This window comes from Leuciscus leuciscus (genome assembly GCF_965113295.1).
Source record: "Leuciscus leuciscus genome assembly, chromosome: 17".
Taxonomy (NCBI): Eukaryota; Metazoa; Chordata; class Actinopteri; order Cypriniformes; family Leuciscidae; genus Leuciscus; species Leuciscus leuciscus.
In genome coordinates, this window is record NC_138741.1 from 26,988,997 (window position 1) to 27,012,064 (window position 23,068).

At 37.8% G+C, this 23,068-nt stretch overlaps 1 protein-coding gene across 6 annotated transcripts in view; it reads right to left on the minus strand.

The window, feature by feature from the left end:
- Window positions 1–23,068, minus strand: part of npas3 (neuronal PAS domain protein 3) — a 323,145-nt gene that overhangs the window by 52,231 nt on the left and 247,846 nt on the right. For all 6 annotated transcript variants that reach the window (XM_082142316.1, XM_082142315.1, XM_082142314.1 and 3 more), the window contains one exon: window positions 7,802–7,979. In XM_082142316.1, the coding sequence (XP_081998442.1) occupies window positions 7,802–7,979 (178 nt within the window). The remainder of the gene's footprint in view (window positions 1–7,801; window positions 7,980–23,068) is intronic.

Consider the following 23,068-nt stretch of genomic DNA (forward strand, 5'->3'; position numbering starts at 1 on the left):
GTGTGACTACGTGGACTATATTTTAATAGGTCTAGCATCATTTGTTTGCAAATGCCACTTGATATTGTTTGATATTGCGATGACATTCATATACTTCTAAGAGAAACATAAGTTTCCAAACACTCATTGCATGAAGAATCCAAATGCCATAATAGTGTATACTACCTCCCCCCCACACATACAAAATCTAAACTACACTAGTATCTAAAACTGTGTGTGAAACGGATGAGCAACACAACTCTTCACAGGTGTGTTAGGCTAATGTGTGCCGTCCATGAGCGCTAATCCCATTATTTGTATTCTGAGCCAGTGCTAACTGCTTGTGTGACCCCAACTCTTCTCAAGGACGCTTCTCTATATGTGCCAAACACCTACGACAGAGCGGGATTCACCTGGGAGGATTCTGGGTAATGCAGACCACAGAATCCCCTGATGACCCAGACAGTGGACAGCAGCCGTTGAGGTCAGCGACCTCGGCTAGATGCCTCTGGTGTCCTGAGAGCCCCGCGGATGAATGAAACTCAACACATTTCACTGCAGAAAAATAATCATTATATAACTACGGTCTTATACGTATGGGTAAGTAGAACTAGAAAAATGTAAATCTACAAAATATTGCATTATTTTTGAAAAATTGATGCCATTTTGAAACCTGTGCAAAACTGACCATAGAGAACCTTCAAATACAGATCAAAGACTGTATTTTATGCAGTAAATATATTTTAAATGTCAAGAAACTAACTCTTTCCCTGCCAACATTGCCAGCCATCACCAGCATTTTTGATCATTTTCACAAAATTTCATGGCCCCCAGGTTATTATTTTATTTTATATCTGAACATGAAATATATATAAAAAAGAACAGAGCCTCTGCTTTTAAACAACCCCGTCACCGTTTTCACAGATTCACGTTTTTTAAGTTTGCAAGGAGATGATAACGGTATCGCTTTCAAAACCCATTTTCAAAAACCTGCAGTTTGAAACCTACTTCAAAGTTTGCGTTCTCAGGCCACCAAAACGCCGTTGTCATGTAAATGAACGGCCAAAATGCATAAAAAGTCGAGTAAACACCGAAGTTCATAATGAATGATTTTACAACAGAAATGATTCCATTAAAAAATGTCTTTCTTCTAGCTGCTGTACAGCCAAAACTATTTTTGTTGTATTAAGTTCTGATTATCACTGTAAAGCTGCTTTGAAACAATCTGTATTGTAAAAAGCCTTATATAAATGAAGGTGAACTGACTTGACTTGTAAGGGTGCAAAGTTAAAACTAGTAAAAACATTTAAATTTTTTTTAATACAGTTTTATGGCCAGCAAATTGTAATTCTTATTACTAAAATAGTAAATAGTGAATGATCTCAATTAACCGTCATCGGCTGGAGTGGAGCCTCTTCCTTTTAACTGACAGCTCTTTTCAGAACACAAGCCTCATCTGACAGTGTTTCTGTGTGAATATGTGTCTGTGTACAGTACAGAGTGTGTGTATGCATCAAAGACAGCTGTGCATGTGAATGTGTGCGTATGTGCTGGAGGTTTTACTCTGGTCTGACAGGGCTAGATTCAGAGGCCTTGTGGAAAAGAGCTCTATTTGCATTTCAAATGTCACCCGCAGCAGCAGACACCTGTTAAAGGCTAGAGGAGAATCCACACAAATCAAAGGTCTGACCCTGCGGGAGAGTCCGGATCACCCTGCCCACAGAAGACACCCTGAGCCCTGCGCTGGGACCACACACTCCTCAGTCCATCATCCTCACATGCAGCGCTGCCAAAGGTTAATTCTGATGTTCTTTCCTTTATTTATAGTATCTGATTCGTTTTATCAATGTTTAATGCCACATCTCTTGTTTCAGGGATGTATGTTGGCATACATTATACCGGTCATCATGTGTCCACTAAAATGGGGGGTGAAATCAAAATATAAATGTATTTATTTGCCAAATCAATTAATTTAATAAATTAAATGATTATGAAATGCTAAATTCCAGATTTAAATTATGATAAGCTGCATTCAAAGATGTAAAGTAACATCTATCTATCTATCTATCTATCTATCTATCTATCTATCTATCTATCTATCTATCTATCTATCTATCTATCTATCTATCTATCTATCTATCTATCTATCTATCTATCTATCTATCTATTTATCTATCTATCTATCCATCTATCTATCTAGTTCTCTCAGTCTATCAGTCTATCTGTCTATCTATCTATCTATCTATCTAGTTCTCTCAGTCTATCTATCTAGTTCTCTCAGTCTATCTCTATCTATCTATCTAGTTCTCAGTCTGTCTATCTATCTATCTATCTATCTATCTATCTATCTATCTATCTATCTATCTATCTATCTATCTATCTATCTATCTATCTATCTATCTATCTATCTATCCATCCATCTATCTATCTATCCATCTATCTATCTAGTTCTCTCAGTCTATCAGTCTATCTGTCTATCTATCTATCTATCTATCTAGTTCTCTCAGTCTATCTATCTAGTTCTCTCAGTCTATCTCTATCTATCTATCTAGTTCTCAGTCTGTCTATCTATCTATCTATCTATCTATCTATCTATCTATCTATCTATCTATCTATCTATCTATCTATCTATCTATCTATCCATCCATCTATCTATCTATCCATCTATCTATCTAGTTCTCTCAGTCTATCAGTCTATCAGTCTATCTGTCTATCTATCTATCTATCTATCTAGTTCTCTCAGTCTATCTATCTAGTTCTCTCAGTCTATCTCTATCTATCTATCTAGTTCTCAGTCTGTCTATCTATCTATCTATCTATCTATCTATCTATCTATCTATCTATCTATCTATCTATCTATCTATCTATCTATCTAGTTCTCAGTCTATCTATCTATCTATTTATCTATCTAGTTCTCTCAGTCTATCAGTCTATCTATCTATCTGTCTATCTATCTATCTATCTAGTTCTCTCAGTCTATCTATCTATCTATCTATCTATCTATCTATCTATCTATCTATCTATCTATCTATCTATCTATCTATCTATCTATCTATCTATCTAGTTCTCTCAGTCTATCTATCTATCTATCTATCTGTCTGTCTAGTTCTCAGTCTATCTATCTATCTATCTATCTATCTATCTATCTATCTATCTATCTATCTATCTATCTAGTTCTCTCAGTCTATCTATCTAGTTCTCTCAGTCTATCTATCTATCTATCTATCTATCTATCTATCTATCTATCTATCTATCTATCTATCTATCTATCTATCTATCTATCTATCTATCTATCTATCTATCTAAATTATTATGTTCAGGTATGATTGAGATTCTTACCATTTTTGTGTTTAGGAAAACAGTTATTTTTATAAAATTATATAATCTACTACTACTGCTACTAATAATCAAAATAAATAAAAAAACGATCATGAAGACTTTTTTAAATATGAAGTGAAGAATACACACCTCCAATTTAAAAGGTATTTTCTTACGTTAGCCATTAGATGAACGGAAAATATGTCAAAGAATGCTGAATGAATCGCTCCTTTAAAAGGAATGATGAGGTTAAAGAAACTGTAAGTAAAAGCAGTGCGCGAGTGATGTGCTCTCTTATTTGTTTCCAAATTCATCTCATTGCAAATGAAGCTTGAATCGTTTTCTTTTATTAATGCACAAACGGGAGGCTTCTTTTCATGCTCATCAAAAGCCTCTTGTTGACAAACAGCAGGATTACGATCTTCAAGAAAAATACCGCCATGTTTACCGCTTTATTGCCAGCGTGTCATGCCCTTGAGAGAGAGAGATGGAGCCAGTGATGAAGGAAAACACGCTCTCTCCCCTCTGCACTGCCAGATATTTAAAATAGGCTGTTGATAACACAATTTACTCTGCAGGTTGAGCAGATGAAAAAAGTGACATTCATAGGCAAAAATAGGAGGGAAAGAATTAGTGTAGAGGCAGGACACACGAACATATGAGGGAGATGAGAGGAGGTGAAACGCTTGACTCCACATTAAACAGCTCAACCTGCCATTCGTTCAGAGAGAAAGAAAAAGAGAACAAGAGGGAGATTTTGTGTCCAAAGGAGGACTATAAAACCTGGAGAAAGAACTATTAGCATTCCCATTCATCTAAATGACAGTGGCTTGGCTGGCGCATCAAAGACAGAGGACAGGGAAATGTAAAAGTTGTAAAAGTAAGAAAACTTCCAGCGATATCACTCTTGACCCGTTGGGCACATTTGTCACATATCCCTAATGGGACATGGTGATGGAAAGAAATATGAAATGTTTTTGCTCTCGAAAAAAAGTGTTGCGCTCCCCTAAAAACCTTTGCTTTCTCTTGCAAAACACTGGTGTTTTCTCGCAAAAGTATTGCGTTCCTCAAGAATCTTTGTTCGCTTACAAATAGTGTAAATTTCGTTAATGAAAACTGTGACGAAAAATGTTCGTCAACGAACTTTATGCCCATGACTAAGACGAGATGACACCAAGGTCATTAAATGTTAGCTGAAAAACAATAATGTTATCAACATGAAATAACAGTGACGAAAAAAGACTAAAATTTTACCAAACTTGACCAAAATTTTTTTTTTTTTTTGTCGGAAAAAAGAGGAGACAAAATATCACACACTGCTATACAGGCATCTATGAGCGTTGCGGCTGCCAGATGTCAAGAGTTTAAATCCCCATGCAATCAGAGCTTTTCTGTTAATTTTCTACCTGGTGTTTTACTTAATCTTTGCAATCTGGCAACCATGCGCACACACTCTTTCTACACTGCAGAAGAAGCGTGGATGATCTGAAAACACAGAAAACATGACAAACAAGTAAGCTGGAGTTTACCGATCTCCATTCAGATATTCTGGTTAAATGAAAATGTCATTCAGTCAATCTGTGTTCTGTCACGAGCCGCTTGCGCTGTAAAGGGGCGACTAAATCTGGGATCAAAGCTTCTCAGTGATGAACTGTAATAAATCCAAACATGGATCTCGCAGATGTTGTTTGTGATTGTGGTTGCTGAATTTGCTGTTGTTTTAATAAATAAAAAAAAGTAATTTGGAATTACTGGAATTATTAGGAATTTCACTGTTTTAATTTTTGAGAGAAGTTTCTTGTTTTACCAGTTTTCATAATGAAAAGAGTGTGTTAATTTGTGTTATCAACAGCTATAGTAAATCAGGAAACTAAGTGAGGTAAAATAAACCGTGACATTCCCTTGATTTGTGCTTATGTGAAAGTGCAATAATTCTGATGAATGTAAAAATAAATGTAGCAAATGACAACAATCGTTGCGATTATAATTGTGAGCAAAATAATTATTATCAGTTTAACCGTTATGCAGCATGACGAAAATGCAACTAAGTTTTCATTGACTAAAACTAGACTAAAATGCCCAGACATTTTTAGTTGACTAAAACTTGACTAAAGAAAAACAGGACAAGGTTGGCTAAATATGACAAAAGCTGAAAAGTGCATTTTACACAGGACTAAGACAATAGCTGACAAAATGAACACTACTTACAAAACACTGGCGTTCTTTTTCAAAACTATTGAGTTCACCAAAAAATGCAAATACACTGAAATATAGGCTGCGTCCGAAAACTGACAAATGCAGCCTTCGGAGGATGTGTTTCAAGGTCGGAAGGCATCAAGACATGTCCGAATGCAATGTTAGTTTCACTTCCTGTCTCCTGAGATACCTTCATTTGATCGATTTTTGAAGGCAGCATATAAGTATCCTTCGCTGACTTTGATTTCCCACAATCCTGTGCTTTCCATTCTGTGACAGTTGAGCTAGTATAATAAAGATGGCGTCTGAAAGTTGCGGCTGGTCATCAGTTTGTGTGTAACTGTACATTTTTGATAAACGTTTTCCACCTATGACGTCATTTCTAGCAAGAAATTACTATTGTAGACATTAAATATTCACTTCGTCTTTGCCGAAGCTCGCTCTATTTTGCTTTTGATCATTAAACCCAAACGCAGCCCGCAAAGTCATTGCCTGATAGGGCAGTGAAGCAACAAGTCAGCTGCTGCCTAAGTTTTTGGACGCAGCCATAGTTTTTCTTCCAACCACATATTACTTACCCACTAAAGTTTTGTGAACGAATGCAAAAGTTTTTCGAGGTAATGCAAAAGCAGTGAAATTCCTCTTGTCTCTTTTTTTAATCAGCATGTCCTTTTAGGGGCTCCGTACAATGCAACAAAATGAAAGCAAATGAAAGCGGTCTATACTAACAAGCTTACAATTAAGACAACGTCATTGATTGAATGACTTTAATCCATGCTGCCCGACTGGGTGTAAAACGCACTTTTTGTCCTTAAAAATAAGCCCCACAAACTTGCACAGAATGTGTCTCCGGTCCTCATCATTTATAAATGAAGCTCTGGTGTTTGAAGACAGACCGCGGTGCCCTTTATCTGATTGTAAAGCACATCTTTAATGATTCTGTGTACACAAAAATAAATCTCAGCGTCAGACCAACCGCCTAACCATTAAAGACCCTTTCGCTCACTCTCCCGCCAAGAAATTAACACTCAAATACACACACACTTTGAGTCTGCCAGTGTGAAATTTCTGCCTGGCTAGAAAAAAGAAAAAGAAAACGCCACGAAAAGGACAAAACCACAAATGTGGAACTTCAATTAATTTAAAGCTCCAATCAGCAAAGAATAAATCCTTGGCAGATCTAATTACTGAAGCTCTCGGAAGACCCGGGCCGACCAGCCAATCTCCCTCATGTTTGAACAGCTTGATGAACTCGGGGACTGATGGATATCAAGTCATTTTGTTTAATTTATAAATGGATTTTCCCCTAATACTTAAATTATCATCAGTACAACACAATGAAAATGGGAACATTTGGAAGGCAAAGTCTATAAGATGCCTGAAAGGAATTCCAATGAGGAATGTCACCTCTTTTCATTCGTGCTATACAATTCGTCTAATTAAATTCGGGAGCAGGGTAAGCCTGTGTTACAGTGCTGCCGTCACACGGGCCGCCCCTGGAGAGTTCGGGCCGAGCGGAAGACACTCATCAGGCATATCATGTCACACATGCCATTAACACACACTTTTGGCATCCTAAGGGCCACTCACCGCTTGGTGCAACATATAGTAGATGTACTAAAAACTTCAGAAAGCAACAGGGTTTTGAGTATACGGTAAATAAATAAACAACATAAAAAAGTATGAATCTGGAGCTTCAAGATCATTGGATAAAAACATTTGAAACATAACTCGAAGCAACTGTGTAGATTAATTGATTTTTGAAAAAGATTTATTTACTTTTATATTAAAGCTGAACATATGACTTAAATAATTTTGGAACCAATCAGAATCAAGTATTCAAGAATCCAGTATTCCAGAGATCCATGTATTAATAATAATTTATTTATTTTTTTAAATCGAAGGATCCGTTTACACAACATCATTTTCAACTAAAACTTTTTCAAAATGCAAATTTAAAAAAATTATACCATTATCGTCTCTGTGTAAAACTACAAAAATTTGGATTTGTGGAAACAGTGACATCATACGTATGCGTATTATAGTCTATAGGTGCATAGTGTTTCTTTACAAAGTGACATCGCCAACTACTGGCCTGGCATGAATAATACAGTGTTTTTAGTTGTTTTCACGGATCCGTGTGAACGGGGATCATTTTGACAACGTTGTCGTCTGTACGTGAACGACGCTAAGGAAAAACATTTCCGTTTTTAGTACATCGTTGTCGTGCAAACGTACCCTCAAAGTGCAACGACAGAAATGTATTAATAATCCAGTCTATGATGTTTAACCTTCAACATGATCTTACCTGGCTCAGGTGTCTCAGAGTGAGAGGAAGAGGAGGCAGAGCTGGCCCCGTCCTCGGCCCCGCCGCCCTGAGAGAGGAGCCCTCTCCCCGGAGGAAGCTTCATCCCCAACTGCTCCGCCATCTCCACGTGATCGCCCGGGTGAACGTAGTCAAACACGCTGCTGCCCGTCAGTTCCACCTGCAACAACACCAGCCGGACGCCTGTATCAGTTATCTGGGTTAAAACCAACATCAAACTAACTTTCTATTGTTAACTAAAACTAAAAACTGTTCATCGTTTTCATAAACTGAAAAAAAGGCATAAAATATAAACATTAGATGAAAAACTTAAACTTAAAGTAAGTTAAGGTTCATATATATATAACATTTAATTTAATTTATTTATTATTATATTACATTTATATGTATTTTTATCACTTTTATCAAATGTGCTCATGTATACATTTAGTATGCGTGTTCCCTTGGAATCAAACCCATGACACTGGTGTTGCTAACGCAATATTCCACCAGTTGAGCTACAGCTACCACATTGCTCAACAGATTATTATTTTATATACCCTCACATAGGTAAAACGTCATGAAACTTTGATTCATATACGATCTGTTTCTCATTATATAAAGTCTTTTATGTCTTATTCATGAAGGTTAGTATGAAGTATTCCCCAGTTATCTTTTATAGTGAGCTTAATGTGCTTTTCTGTAACTGTAGTGGAGCTAAAAGCACTCGTGCTCTTTAAAAATTTGACTTCATTCCTCCCTGGAGAGGTTTCCTTCTGCCCGAGACACAACTTAATGCTCTTTAGATAGAGCTCGTCCAAATAATCAAATAATTAGCGTGTGCTTGTCTAACCTTTAAACACGCTAATTTACTAAGCAGGGGGGAAACGGATTTACTGTTGCTAACTAGGGATGACAAGAAAAAAAACAACAGGCAGTTGAAGTATCTGTGGCTGTGTGTGCTTCTTAAATATGCAGTTGTTGTGTTTCAGTAACACTGGTGCTGTTCTGTGATCAGGTCCACGTCTACAGGGACCTGCGGATTACATGAGAATAATCCCTTTAATGTCCTATCCCTCCAAGCAATTTAGTGCTTCACAAATTATTATTCCAAACTGAAACAATGAAGAAAGAGGCAGACCGTTGACACAGACATGGGCTTGTGTTACTTTGGGACAATGCTGGAACTGTAAAACAGAATGATGCTGTGTGTTCATTGTTCAAGTAAGATTTAGGATATTCCTTCTAGATGTCTCTGACTTCGGCCCATGCAGCTTTCTGTTGTCCGATGGTCAGAAGGTGATGCAGAAAGAAAAAAATGGCTTTGCTAGAACAGGTTTGCAGGTGAACCTGTTTCTCAACAGGCAAGAACATGTACTGTGATTTCTTTTTCTGGAAACATGTATAAAAGTAAATTGAATGTGTGTAAAAAAAAAAAATTAAAAAAAAAAAATCCTCATTGAAAAATTGGAAATGCTGCCTTGGCGACTAACTTAACTTAAGTATGTTTAAGTTTAAATACTAAAATTTCTAAAACTAAAAAAAATTAAATAAAAATTAAAGCTAGTAAAAAATATTAAAAATGACAAAATTACTAAAACTTTAACTCAGATTTAAATATTAATAAATACTATAATAGTATAGAAATAATACTTAAAAAAATTTAAAGGAAAGCCAAGGTTGCATGCATACAGCACGCACACAATATATAAGTCAATCACTGACCTAAATATATCATCCAAGGGTCTGTGTGTATCCAAGAGCAGAATATTCAAAGGAATGTATACTGAAGGATTTTATGTACAACTCTACAGTTTGAATAGAACAACTGAATAGAATAATAAGACAAAGAACAATAACCACAGAAGACCCATGAAAACAGAAACCAAAACAACTGTGAACAGGACCACCAACAGCTCTCTTTGTCTCCTTTTTAATGTTTGGCCTCTCAAACACTAGATACCAAACAGCACATCACATTTTTTTCCCTTCGTCTTCATTTTTTTGTATCTGGGCATCAAAAAGCTGCAGGCACAATCCAAGTAAGACTTTCTGGATCTTTCTCTGGAAGACTAACATTCCACCGATACCCAGTAGACCAAATAATTGAGGATTCTTTTTGAAGAACTAAAGAGAAGGGGTTGAGGTTTTCAACCGGCTTACAGACAACTGAAGTCCAATCCCAACAAAAAGAAGAAACAAGCCATTCATTTGAGGAAAATAAAATAAAATAAATCACATCAGTTTAACCTTGAGAGTCCAACAGCTCTACATATGAGCTTTACAATAAGGTTTCATTTGTTAATATTAGTTAATTACATTAGTTAAAAAATAACTAAGAATGAACAATACTTCTACAGCATTTATTAATCTTAATGTTAATCTCAACATTTACTACTACATTTCTAAGATTAAAAGTTGTATCTGCTAACATTAGTTAATGCACTGTGAACAAACAAACTTTTTTATTAATTAACATCAACAAAGGTTAAAAAATGCTGTAAAAACATTGCTCATTGCTCATTGTTTGTTCATGTTAGTTAATTTGTTAATAAATGAGACCTTATTGTAAAGAGTTACTATTTTATTTTATACAATATTTACTAAAATTCACTAAAAATATAAAACAAAAACCTGAACTAGCCACTGCTGGTACCAATAATCACAAAATGGTCAAACATCTACAAATAAATAATTTACAATAGGATCACAAATGTATATTAGAGGTAAGGTAGGCAATTGCGGAGCGGCTAGCAATAGTAAGTTAGCTTTGAAAGCATGAGATCCCACCCTCCCTTCAGAGCGTCTGCAAAGCGTTACGAGATGTCAGAGTTAAATTACCTCATGTCTCAAAGCACATAACATTACAATAATAATCAACATGAACAACTTAAAGACCTCTGACTCGTACCACCTGACTGCTGCAGATTCATTTTGCCGTTGATAGTGTTGACATAGAAAGTCATAAATCCGAATCTGAGGACGTGGACAGCTCAAGAGTACATCACCGGCGGTTGCCATCTTGTAGGCGGCTGCTGTTTGTTTGTGGCTCTCAGTGACTGTCTGTCTACAACTCTGCATAGCATGAAACGCGCTGATGACGTGTGATGTCTGCGCGAGCAGGTGTACCTTTATTTTGACACACTCCACGTCCACACGTAACGTCCATCTACGCATTTTCGTTTCCTAACCATACTGTCTACCAGTGTGTCTTTATAACGTTAGTTTTCAAAGTAAACGCCTGACAAGATTAACTGAACCCTAAAAACGTTTAGTCACAAAAGCCAGTTTTGTCCACTGTCAAGGCATCGTGAGTTCATGTTTTACAGCAGAAACCGACAAGCACCCTTTATTGTTTGTGAACACAACTCAATAAGTCAGTGCGCAGTATTCAGGTCAGGTGACAAGGCTGTTGGCCAATTTGAAAAGACGCGCTGGCTAAGAGGAGTTTCGTCAAAGCTGACTAAAAGTGATCGAGGATGGATATTTTCAACGAACTTGATGAACCCGTGATATCTTCTTCAGGGCGTAAAAGGAAAATAAAAGCTAAAGCTTTTTCACAGAACCTTGCTAAAGCAGCAGGTTAGTGGTGAGGGAAAAGCTCTCTGTATTGCGTTTAATCACAACAACAAAGTTTGTCAGGCATCTATGTCAGCTGAGGAGATGATATAAAAAAAGTTTAACCGAGTGTTTTATTATATATCATAGGAATTACCTGCTTTTGCCAAAACAACGATTGTTTGAGTTACTGTATCTGCTTTTGCTAAAAAACGAACTTTTAAGATATAAAAAAACATACTTTCAATGAACTTTAATTTTGTAAGTTACCTGTATTTTTTTAGTTATTATTACTTGATCAAAACAACCCAGCTGCAGTTTGATTGATATTACTTGGAATGCACAAAAAAAAAAAACATGATTTATGAAAATGAACAAGAGCGAAGTTATCGTTTTTTTTGCAAATGAACTCTTCTGTTGTAAATGTCCCAATCGGGAGAGGGTGTGCAATTTTCAAAGAGTTTAATTAAACGTTCATGTTATATATTTTGGTTGCATTTATGACTTAATAAAAATGCTAATTGCTAAAAAAAACTAATATAATATCTAAATATATTAGATCGATATAGCCCTGAATCGAATTGAATCGTAATCGTATCACAGAATTTTTGAGGCATCAGCAAATATCGTATTGCTGGCTGAGAGAATCGATATCACATCGTATCGTGATGAACTGTCCGATTTACACCCCCAATTAAGACCACTTATATTATTGATTGCTATTAGGATGTAAAGAGTTTCAACCAGTATAACAAAAAACGTTTTTATAAAATAATTGCCTACCCTACCTTTAAAAAGTAATAGTGTCCATTTTGATTTTAATGTTGATTTTAAAGTAAAAAAAATGTATGACAACTTGTCAAGTAAGTGACTATGGTAAAAATACATTGCAATAAGTGCTTAAAAAATCAATGATGAAATGTAAAGCCGTCTCTCTCTCACATGCCAGAGCAGGCAAACCTTTTGTACCCATTATAATTCATGAACATGGCCCAGCCGACTATTTTAACAGTATTAGAATGAGCCCACTTTTCAGCACAAGTGGCTGCACAAAGCACTCGTCTTGCCTTAATCTCTGTGATGCGAAGATGGGCGAACAATGCGCAGAGAAAATAATATCTGCTCTAATACTCTGTGTGGCGGCCGGAGCGGTAAAGTGTTGTCTGTAACAAGAGACGAGCAGATTATGCTCTGTGATTGCAGAAAGGACACTTGGATTACAGAAGGAGGTTTTGCATTGTAAATGAGGCCCGGCTCGCTGGAGTGGGGCCACGGACGGAGCCCACCAGCAACATGCTTATTTTGTAGAAGGTCACTCAATAAGAGTCCCCAACACCCCCCCTCCCCTCCCGGCTTATTAAGACTGACTGGCATGCATTAATGAAATCACCTGATTTTACAAACATGAAGAGAGAGAGAGAGGAAATGGAGAAAAAAAACTCTGATGTTATGCTTGATTTTAAAGAAGGAAGCCCTTAATTATAAAGGTTTCAGAAATGTCAGCTATCGCCTATTAACTGTTCTGCTCTATTAAAGCTAGAATACCCAGCTGTCAAATTTCATCACATGATGGGCGGTTTCATTGTGTTTCTTGTGCTTAATTTTCTCTTTCCTGTGGGCGGAGCTAGAGGCGGGGTCAAAGCTCCACTGACCCCAGCTGAAATGTTTTGTTGTGTTGTGCCTGGTTAGGAAACGTTAGCCCCAGCCTCAGTCTCCACGGACTGTTGTCTGAACGTCTGATGCATATGGCACACAAAATTGGAAACACTTCAGGAGTTTCGAAGTTGTCATCTGATTGGTTGAATTCTACATGATTTCAGGGAGCGTGTTTGTCGCTTTCTTTAACAGTCCTTTGGAAACAAAGCTGTCGTGAAGCCAAACCCCCTCATGGAAGAAAAACGAACGATTGTGTATGTGAAGTATGTAAAGTTCATGGTATAGACTCTTTAAAATACGTCCAAGAGTTTAACACACCTGTCTGTTATTGTAGGGACATCGACTTTACATTTCAACTGCCCTAAACATGATGCAGAACAAAACTAATTGTGACTGGTTGCTTTACATGTCAGTCAGACGGTCTCTGGGCGGTCCTTGCCCGATAAAACTGCCATGGAGTTCAGACCTTCTGCCGTGAGTCTGAAGGACTGGCTACACGAACATAAGAAATGGTGTAAACGCCCAATAAACAGTTTCAAACTGGTTTATAAGTTACATTTTATTAGGCCCTTTCTTCATTATAAACCTCTGCTAATATACTTGCATACCGTAAATATGAACAACTATATTTTTCTAGTTAATAAATCTAATATTTTATTGTATTCAATATTTTTATATTTCAAAATTCCAAATAAATATAAATAACTATTTTTCTTTCATTTGATAAAACATATTAAGCATGTTAAACACTAAAACACTAAACTAAACAAAGCTAAAGTTTGTGACACTTTAAATAATAAGCTCTTGATTTTCAATGACAGATTAATACTGATACATGAGGTTCATCTGGTAAACTTCTGGACAGTTTTCCCCCTTTTTAAAAAATTCAATCCTTCTCTGTTTAATGATTGAGCTGCTCTAGAAGCACTGACTCCTCCCCCTTCACCCCGCCCTCTTCTGCCCTAAGCCCCGCCCTCTCCTATTCCTGTGTCTCTGCATAAAAGGAAGCATTGCCTCCCTCTTTTTGCTCCAGCGGTCTCTCTTGCCCTGCTCTGTGAAGCTGAAGAGGCATGTCAAGTGTCACTGAACCCCTCCAAACGGCAACAGGAAGCTGCCAGCTCTCGTCTCTCACATTATGACACAATTACTCGCTGGCATCAAACACGCGCCGCCACAGCTCTCACCTCACGCTCCCTGCCAGTTAACCTGTTTGGAGTCCAGGAACATTTTGGCCCCGTCCATGCATGCAAATCCACAATCATGACTCACTCCTCAGATAAAAGGACTGTTGCAAGTGCTGCAGTGAGATAGCAAAGATCTGATGGTTGAAATGACCGCTAGCTTTTGAGCTTTGGCCCTTAAGTTGCTTGTAAATTGCTTCTGATTTTTAAAACATTTGTGTGTGCACGCTACCATAGATTTTTAAATTCAATTTTAAGTGCAACTTACCAAAAATAATCAAATATATCAAATATGGGAAAATCAGCAGCAGCACTATTAAAAACCTAAACATGGGAAAGACATAAACAGAAAATTCCCCTGGGATGGAAAAACACATTAAACACATTTGAGGGGAGAGAGTAATTCCTTTCAGTTCCTTAAAATGTCAGTGACTTTAAAAAAAGTATTAATCAAATAAATTGATGTTGGCTGGAGGGTTCAGAATTAATTAAGGCATTTAACGCAAATGTGCTAAATGGAACATTATACATTTCATAGCATGTAATTACTCTTTTAATAAATGATTCATGTTATATTCCCATCAATTGATAACACTTGTGAATCATAAAGCAATTCAGCGAGAGCTTGTCTGGACCCTGAGATAGAGCTTGTGGGGTTCAAATCATTGGTCCTTCTGTTTTTGTTCCAGCTGGGAACTAACAGTGCCGATTAAATTATGCAAACCACGCCGCACGAATAGCCAAGAGCTAAAACCCCACAAAAAATCTGATGGGTTGTACAACAGAGCTGAATAAGAGAAGTACTGAACTAAGAAAACTTTTGTTATAAAATATTACCAGTCTTTTAGGTAAGAAACTTTTTCTTATAACTTTTTACAACAAAATAAAAAATGAAAAAAGATTTTATATATAATATTATACAAATTTAAATATATATAAAAAAATGTATATATAATTGTGCATATATATATATATATATATATATATATATATATATATAGAGAGAGAGAGAGAGAGAGAGAGAGAGAGAGGGAGAGAGAGAGAGAGAGGTGTCACAATATTGTGAATCAATCAATATATTTACATATATAAAATAAAATAAAATATTTTTATGTGATAAACCATGTAAAGCTACAATTAAAAAAATATATTGTAAAACATTGCATACAATTGTAGAGGTGCAACATTGTAGAGGTGGAGCTCAAGCAAATTGGAGCAAATTTAAGGACGTTTGACTTGCTTGACTAAATGAAATCAACACATTTTGAATATCTCTTTCCTTTCTTCATTCTACTCATTACATCGACCACAGGCCACCCTGCTTTCTAAATATCAGCATCAGCCATGAAAAAGCCATATCGCTGGACCACTAGCACAGACTTGACTATAAATGATGATTGACACGACTACAATTAACCTCTGCTTTTCACGCGGTCTCATCCATTAGGGTTCCCGGTAAATCATCTGATTACAGAGCCTATAAAACAATAATAGGGCTCCATGAAAGCGCCACTATTGTTGTAGTGGACACGAGAGAGGAGAGATATCCCTGGAAAAACAAAAGCCGGCAGTGGCTTAAAGGAAGGACATAATTAAGGGCCAATCGGAGCTGTCTTGTGTGAGCAGAGACCCAGGGGAGCACCTCTCTACCTGTCTGACCTTGGAAAATGGGAGTCCTTGGCTGAGCCGGTGACCCTCTGATCTCCACTCACATCCAATCTCCCTCACCGGCACGAGAGACGCGACCTGCCTCATGCAAATCCCTTCTCCCTCGCGAGCCGCGAATAAACTACAGCCTAATTAAATATTTTTTAACGATGTGAGTAATTTTTGCCAAGGGGTGGATTCAGGGCTAAAATTTTATATGAGATCACAAAAGATGTTCCCAGCGTTGATTCTGTAAATGAATGACTATCTGCCTTATAATAAAAGCATACTGCCAAGAATGGGAATGAAGACGGCTTATGTCATTCGTCTGATAACTCAACGAGCGCTTTTTGGGAAAAGGCTTCTGGAAAGTTTCCACTTCTGCTAGAGCTCAAGGCGGCCGAGTAATATCTGTCAGCCAAACAACGAGGTCTTCTAATTTCACAAGTCAAACAGACACACTGGATCTGTTTGCGAGATGGCTCGGGTTCTCACTTTCCCCTCAGCGTTCCTCTGGTCTAGGGTTAAGCCATAGTCTCGGCCGCGGCTGTGCTATTAACTGCGGGAGCTTTCTTGGGTCCACTCGAGTGTTACACGGCTCAGATTACAGTAACCTTTAACTGCTGGCTGACAGACAGATGGAGGAGGAGTATAGTCCATCTCTCGCCTTCTCTTTCTATCCCTCTCCGCCTTTAATACCACGCCGCGCCACTTCCACACAAAACCCTAATCTTCTTCCCACCCCCCCGACAAAAACCTGTCACTTCAGGAAAAATGGAGGGCATCAGTAGCCGTGGGCCGTGTGTATTCTCTGCGCTGATACATCGCACTTTACCTCGGGCAATGCATATGAGCCGTTACAGGCGGCTCTCCGCTGGCCATCCGTCAATATTCCAATCAGTCATTGGATTAGTACCAATTAATACCGGCAGCATCAAACCGACGAGCTCTTTCCATCTAAACAAGCACACATGAAACGGTAATATGGATCCAATTGATAAAAAGGATGGTGTTTGATTAATGTCTATATTCCTCGGATGGATACAGTTGAAAGCTAATGCACACAAAAAAGGAAAACTGAAAAGTAAAGTTTATATGCAGAGTAAAACTATTTCAAATAGCACTGTTTATAAATTCAGTGCATTATTTATTGCATGTTTAATGCATATATTTACAACACTAAAATATTAATAATACATACAGTATTTTGTAAAATTTCTATAATATTATTACAATAATTATATATATATATTTTTTTTTTTTTAAATAACTATACAATGATTGTTCATAGTTGAACAATGTGTTATAAAACAAAAAACAAACATTTCATGCATCTGTTCTTTGCTAAAATGCATTATACTCATATGCACTGGCCAGTATCGCAGCATAATGGTGGTCACAATTATTTATGAAAATATTGAATGGATCACAAGGTATTTCATTTAGTATATGCGGTTCTATGAATATGCAAATTAGCCTCGCCTCTACTCACTCACACCAGCTCAGAGATCCACTCGTTGACCTGATTGGTCACAAGGTAGTTTATGACGTCATAAACACCAGCGATTTCAAACTGCGTTTTTGAGACTGTCTTTGGTTCACTGCAGTTTTTTAAGGAGAAAATACTCAGCAATGGTGATGACTTATGAATTTACACATGGTTTGTCTTAAAGCATATTAAAAACACCACATAGTTATTGTTATAAACAACATTAAAAGCTTGATTTTCACCACAGGGGGACTTTAAATAAAACAAAATGCATAATGGTTTGTGTGAGGGTTTGGTTTAGAGGGTTAGCTCCGTGTGAAAACAAATGAAGTCTATGGAAAGACCCATAATGACAGAACAAACAATGTGCATGTGTGTGTTTGTGTTTACCAGAGAGTTTCAGAGCAGAGATATGAAATTCATAGGCAACATGTCTCTCATTCCAGGCAGCGCAGAACATCGCTGCAGAGAGACAATAACTTTAACAATTAACTTGGAAGGACAAAAAGGGTAAAAATCTCCCTGCGCTCTTTTCTCTGGCGTTCCTGATTTTTATCGAGCTCTCAAAGCTCCCTTAGATCATCTTAATCCACTGTGGCAAAGTAGCTGAATATGAGATTCAGATTGTCTTAGAAATTCTGTGCAACCAATCAGCTTCCTGACATTGCTTTTCCCTTCAACCTTCAGAACTTGTGACAGCAAAGACCAAAAGCCAAATCACAAAGGAGTGCAAAATCGGCAAACCCAGCGAGCCGGCCGCTAAAGCCCGTGAACAAAGATCGCGTTTGACACTTCAGAGCAACTTCACATCCAAATATTTATATCAATCACAAAATTATATATATATATGGATTAAGATATATATGTATATATACATATATGTATATATAATTCCTGAATTTAATATATATAATATAATATATACCCTAGTATATAAATATAATACATCAATGCCACATGCAGACAGACAGATAGACAATGAAGTATAAGATCAATTTTACACATAAAAAAAAAAAAAACATTTTCTACCAGATCTGACTCTTATAATGACTTTGACTGGTGTAACATAAGCCAGGTTAATTCGAATTAATTTAAATCATGTTATAGCTATTTTTTTGCTGGATATTCAATGGGAAAAACTGGGTTATAAAATAAATAAGAATGTGGTAATGCCTATTTTTTGGAAATTAGGTAAATAAAACGCTTAATGTCATTTGGTTATCTTTCCATTTCAAATCAGCTGATTCGTCTTGAAAAGTCATCTTGGGACAAACTGCAGATAATCAAAAACATAAAACAGAACAATGACTACATGACCTCAACGTAAAGGGGATTGTGGTCAAGTATTTGCTGAGGAGAGGGAAAGAAAGAGAGAAAGATGGAACAATGACTCCCATTCGGGTCTTCCTCTGTCCGTTTCGCCATGCATCCCCCCCCCACTCCCCTCGGCCCGCCGTAGAGGCCTGTTACAGATCACTGGCCACTTTGAAAATCACGAAAATGAAAATCAACTCAGGGGAGAAATCTGCAGAGGCAATAACCCCTCCGTCCCCCTCAGTCACATCCCAGCGCCTCTCCATAAAGGGGAAGTGTCATAGCCGTAGCTGGCAATCCAAGACCTTAGCCCCTTTTCTCTCTGTCCTCAAGACGGGCATTACCATTGCGATTGTCCGTACTGCCGCCCAATCCAAATGAAATCACCCGCTAAATAAAACACAGAAATCGTCCCTATTAGTCTTCCCAGTAAGACAGATTAAACATGGCCATGTCAATGCTGTCTTCTCCCCAATACTCCAACTTTCCCTGGTTCTCTGGTTTTCCTTCTTTTATCTGAATCACTTATCAGTCAGCGCTCTGTGCATCTGAATAGAGCTCGAAACATTGGTGCAAATCAATAAACTCTCATTTTCTTGTAACAGTTTCATATTAATTGGGAGCAGGGCGGGGGTCCGGCGGGCGGGCGGCTCAGGATCAGTCAGATGAAGATGGGAAACACCAGGGGGCTGCCGTGATCCCTTAATGAAAACCTCCCAACAAACCCCCTTTCCCTCCATCCGCCCTGTTCTGATGAGTTTTCATGCTGATCAAATACAAGCAGAAATGGCCTTTTGTAGCTCTGGTCAATTTTCCCTCCATGGTCCTGATAAATCCAGACATTGCACAATCACAAGCCATAAATCTGTGTCTGTTCCCCACTGCGCTGAATGGATGAATTATTGAACAGGAGCTGGTGAGAAAGACATACATACACACACAAACACGTTCGCAGGTACATTCGCGCATACGCACCCGCAATCCAGCCGCGCGAGTCTGATCACCTGATGAGCTTCAGGGTGATGTTGGGGTTTGATGTGGACAAGTGAAACTGTTTCATGCCTGCTGCTGTATCAGGGGTTGGATTATGATGTTTGACTTCCCGAAGAGCGTAAGCAATGTTTGAGTCGAGGGGTCAAGCCTAACATGGGCAAGTTAGACAGTTTCTCTTTCGTTGTTTTTATTTTTATTTTGTATTACGATTTAATTCCTGAATTTGAATTCCAAACAGAATACAGAAATGCAATTTGAATTTGAGGAAGAAGCTACAATATCACAATATAAAGTGTCATTATTTAAGTAATTGTAGAACTAACTATAGACATTTTTTAATTTATATATACTTCTACATATTTATATATATAATAAATGATCTTTCATTTTATAGATCAAAGCGGAGTAAAACTTAATTACCTTTCAGAAAATTCCACTTTCTTTAACTTCAATTTAATTTAAAACTCCAATTCAACTTACTAAGCATCAATTCAAGTACCAACTCATGAAATGAAACCAAATCATAAAATCTGAATTATGCCCATCCGTGACCAAATTATATTTATATACATCATTATTTTTGCAATTCCGCTTGATGTCAATGCTGAAAACACACACTTCACATTCGACAACCTACTGTCCGTTTCTGTTACAGAAGACAGTCCAAAACCCAGCCAATCAGGTGCACTGTTTGGCAAAAGTCTATTTGATCCCAGTTAGCAGGTAATGAAGTCTAATTAGCTAAGGCAACAATGAGCTCTCAACATCTATTTGGTTAAAGAGTGTGAATCTACAGTGAAATGTCCTGCTGCTCGGACAACAGTCATTAGCAAAGCCTGCATGCCGCCACACATTTATAATCTGTCTGTCCCATGCAAACACACAGCTTGTGCCTCCAGAGAATGAGCCGTACTGCAAAGCCAACCTTTCCTCACTATTTCATTTGGTTTGCCCACGGGCCGCCCATGGACTGCATGATGGCTGACTGATTGCCCAACATTTTAACCAGATTTAACCTCACAGTTTGTGGGATTCATGGATCCCTTTCAATTCATAAGTGTCAATTTGAAGTCTGTCTGTCTGTCTGTCTATCTATCTATCTGTCAATCTATGCGTCTATCTATCTATCTATCTATCTATCTATCTATCTATCTATCTATCTATCTATCTATCTATCTATCTATCTATCTATCTATCTATCTATCTATCTATCTATCTATCCATCTGTCTTGCTCCATCTGTCTGTCCGTCCGTCCGTCCGTCCGTCCGTCCATCCATCCATCCATCCTTAAACTTTTATCAGAACTTTCCAACAAACCTTTGTCAAACCAAAGTTAAAGTTGAAAGCCAACAAACTTTGTCAAATTAAGTAAAAATTCCTTTGAATTTAAAATAATTGTAACTTTACTGTGCATCCTTCAATTTCAATTCTGCATCCTCTCTGCAACATCAATTAGAATTCCGGAACTGAATTGCAATATAAAAGGCATTCTCCATTCATCTGACGGCACGTGACATTGCTGTTTAAGTGGGCAGCTCATGGCCAGAATAAGAGCTTCTACTCTTTCTCCCTGTCCTCCTGATTCTCTGTTCTCAGTTTGCTGCGCTGCAGACGCTGGCTGTATTCTGATTTATGCTCTGTCTCTCTCTCTACAGGCAACAGGACACCTTGAGGGGAAATACAAACATCTGACTTACAAGGGCCACCGTACAGCAGACGACACAGTGACTGAGCTTCCCAGCACACATTCAGGTGCCTGTGATCATGGTTCAAAAGCTCACCACGGCTTAAAGGTTAACATTTGCGTTTGCTTTCTGAAACATGTCAGGACATCTACACACATCTCTAGCCAACTCAAAAGTGGCTCTTTCCAAACAGGACACTAGTTCAGCAGTGGCTGGGTATCTGCACACAACAGATTTCACATTTAATTCAATGTGTTTGCCAATTATTTAAGAATCCTAAAAAAATGTATCATGGTATCCTCACAAATAAGCAGCACAACTGTTTTCAACATTGATAATAATACGAATCTTTCTTCAATCAGCATATTAGAACAATTTCTGAAGGATCATGTGACACTGAAGACTGGAGTAATGATGCTGAAAATTCAGTTTTGCATCACAGGAATAAATTACATTTGAAAAAAAAAAAATCTAACAGAAAACGGTTACTTTAAATTGAAATAATCTTTCATAATACTGAAAAGACTTCTTTCAAAAACATTTAAACAATCTTACATCGTACCAACCCCAAACTAATTATATATGACGTCTTAAAGGTACAGTAATAAAAACTGCAGTTTCATTCCTTCTTGTGAAACCTTGACTAACATTATAAGCAGCCTTTCAAGGGGAATCAGCAACAAAAGAGAAGAATATGCCCAATTTAAAGGTAAAATGCAGTGGTAGTTAAAGAAAAGCATCATTGGAAGTAAGAGATCTTCTCTTGTTTTGCAGTGTTTCCCCATCTCAGGATATCAGACAACTTCATCCCTGAGTTGAGAAGACCAGAGCAGAAATGGACACAAACACAGTTGGCTGATGAGTGGGCTGTAGGCTAACCATCTCTCTCTCCTCTCTCAAGCCCACTGGTTCTCCTGAGATCGCATCGATCCGTCTGTCCATCCACCCATACGCTTTCCTCAGCTCTGCACTCATCTGGGAGAGAGTGATCGCTGATCTCCATACTGTTCATTAAGCTCCTCTCTCTTAGATGGGAGAAAGGCTTGTTAACTCTTTCTCATGACTTTAAATAGCTCGGACACAAGGGTGGGACCTCACACACATACACACACACACACACACACACACACACACACACACACACACACACACACACACACACACACACACACACACACACACACACACACACACACACACACAGGCGCACACACACACAGGCACACACACACAGGCGCACACACACAGGCGCACACACACAGGCGCACACACACACGCACACGCACACACACACGCACACGCGCACACGCACACACACAAACACACACAAGCCCGGCTGTCAATAGTTGTGACAGTGGGATGGGTGAATGCCTGTGGGAGTTCATCTTAGGGCTGGACGATATATTGAATATTCAGAATACATTTGTGATGACTTGCAAATGACATGCAAAATTAAGCATCATCACAAATTATTGCAATGATTTTAATGGATTTATTTGGTCATTAAGTTTTCACAAAGACCCTGTCATTAGAATATGTCTTGATCCCGATAATGTAACATGCGAGTGTGAGTGTGTGTACATATTGGTGCATATAAATTAAAATGATTAAATAGAATTGAAAAACACAGTTAGAACCATTTCAGAAAAACAGATATATACTGAGATTACCAAATAGCTGGAAAACTTCAAGATATAACTGCTTTATCTATGTTAACCAGCCCTGGTGTGTGTGTGTGTTTAGGAG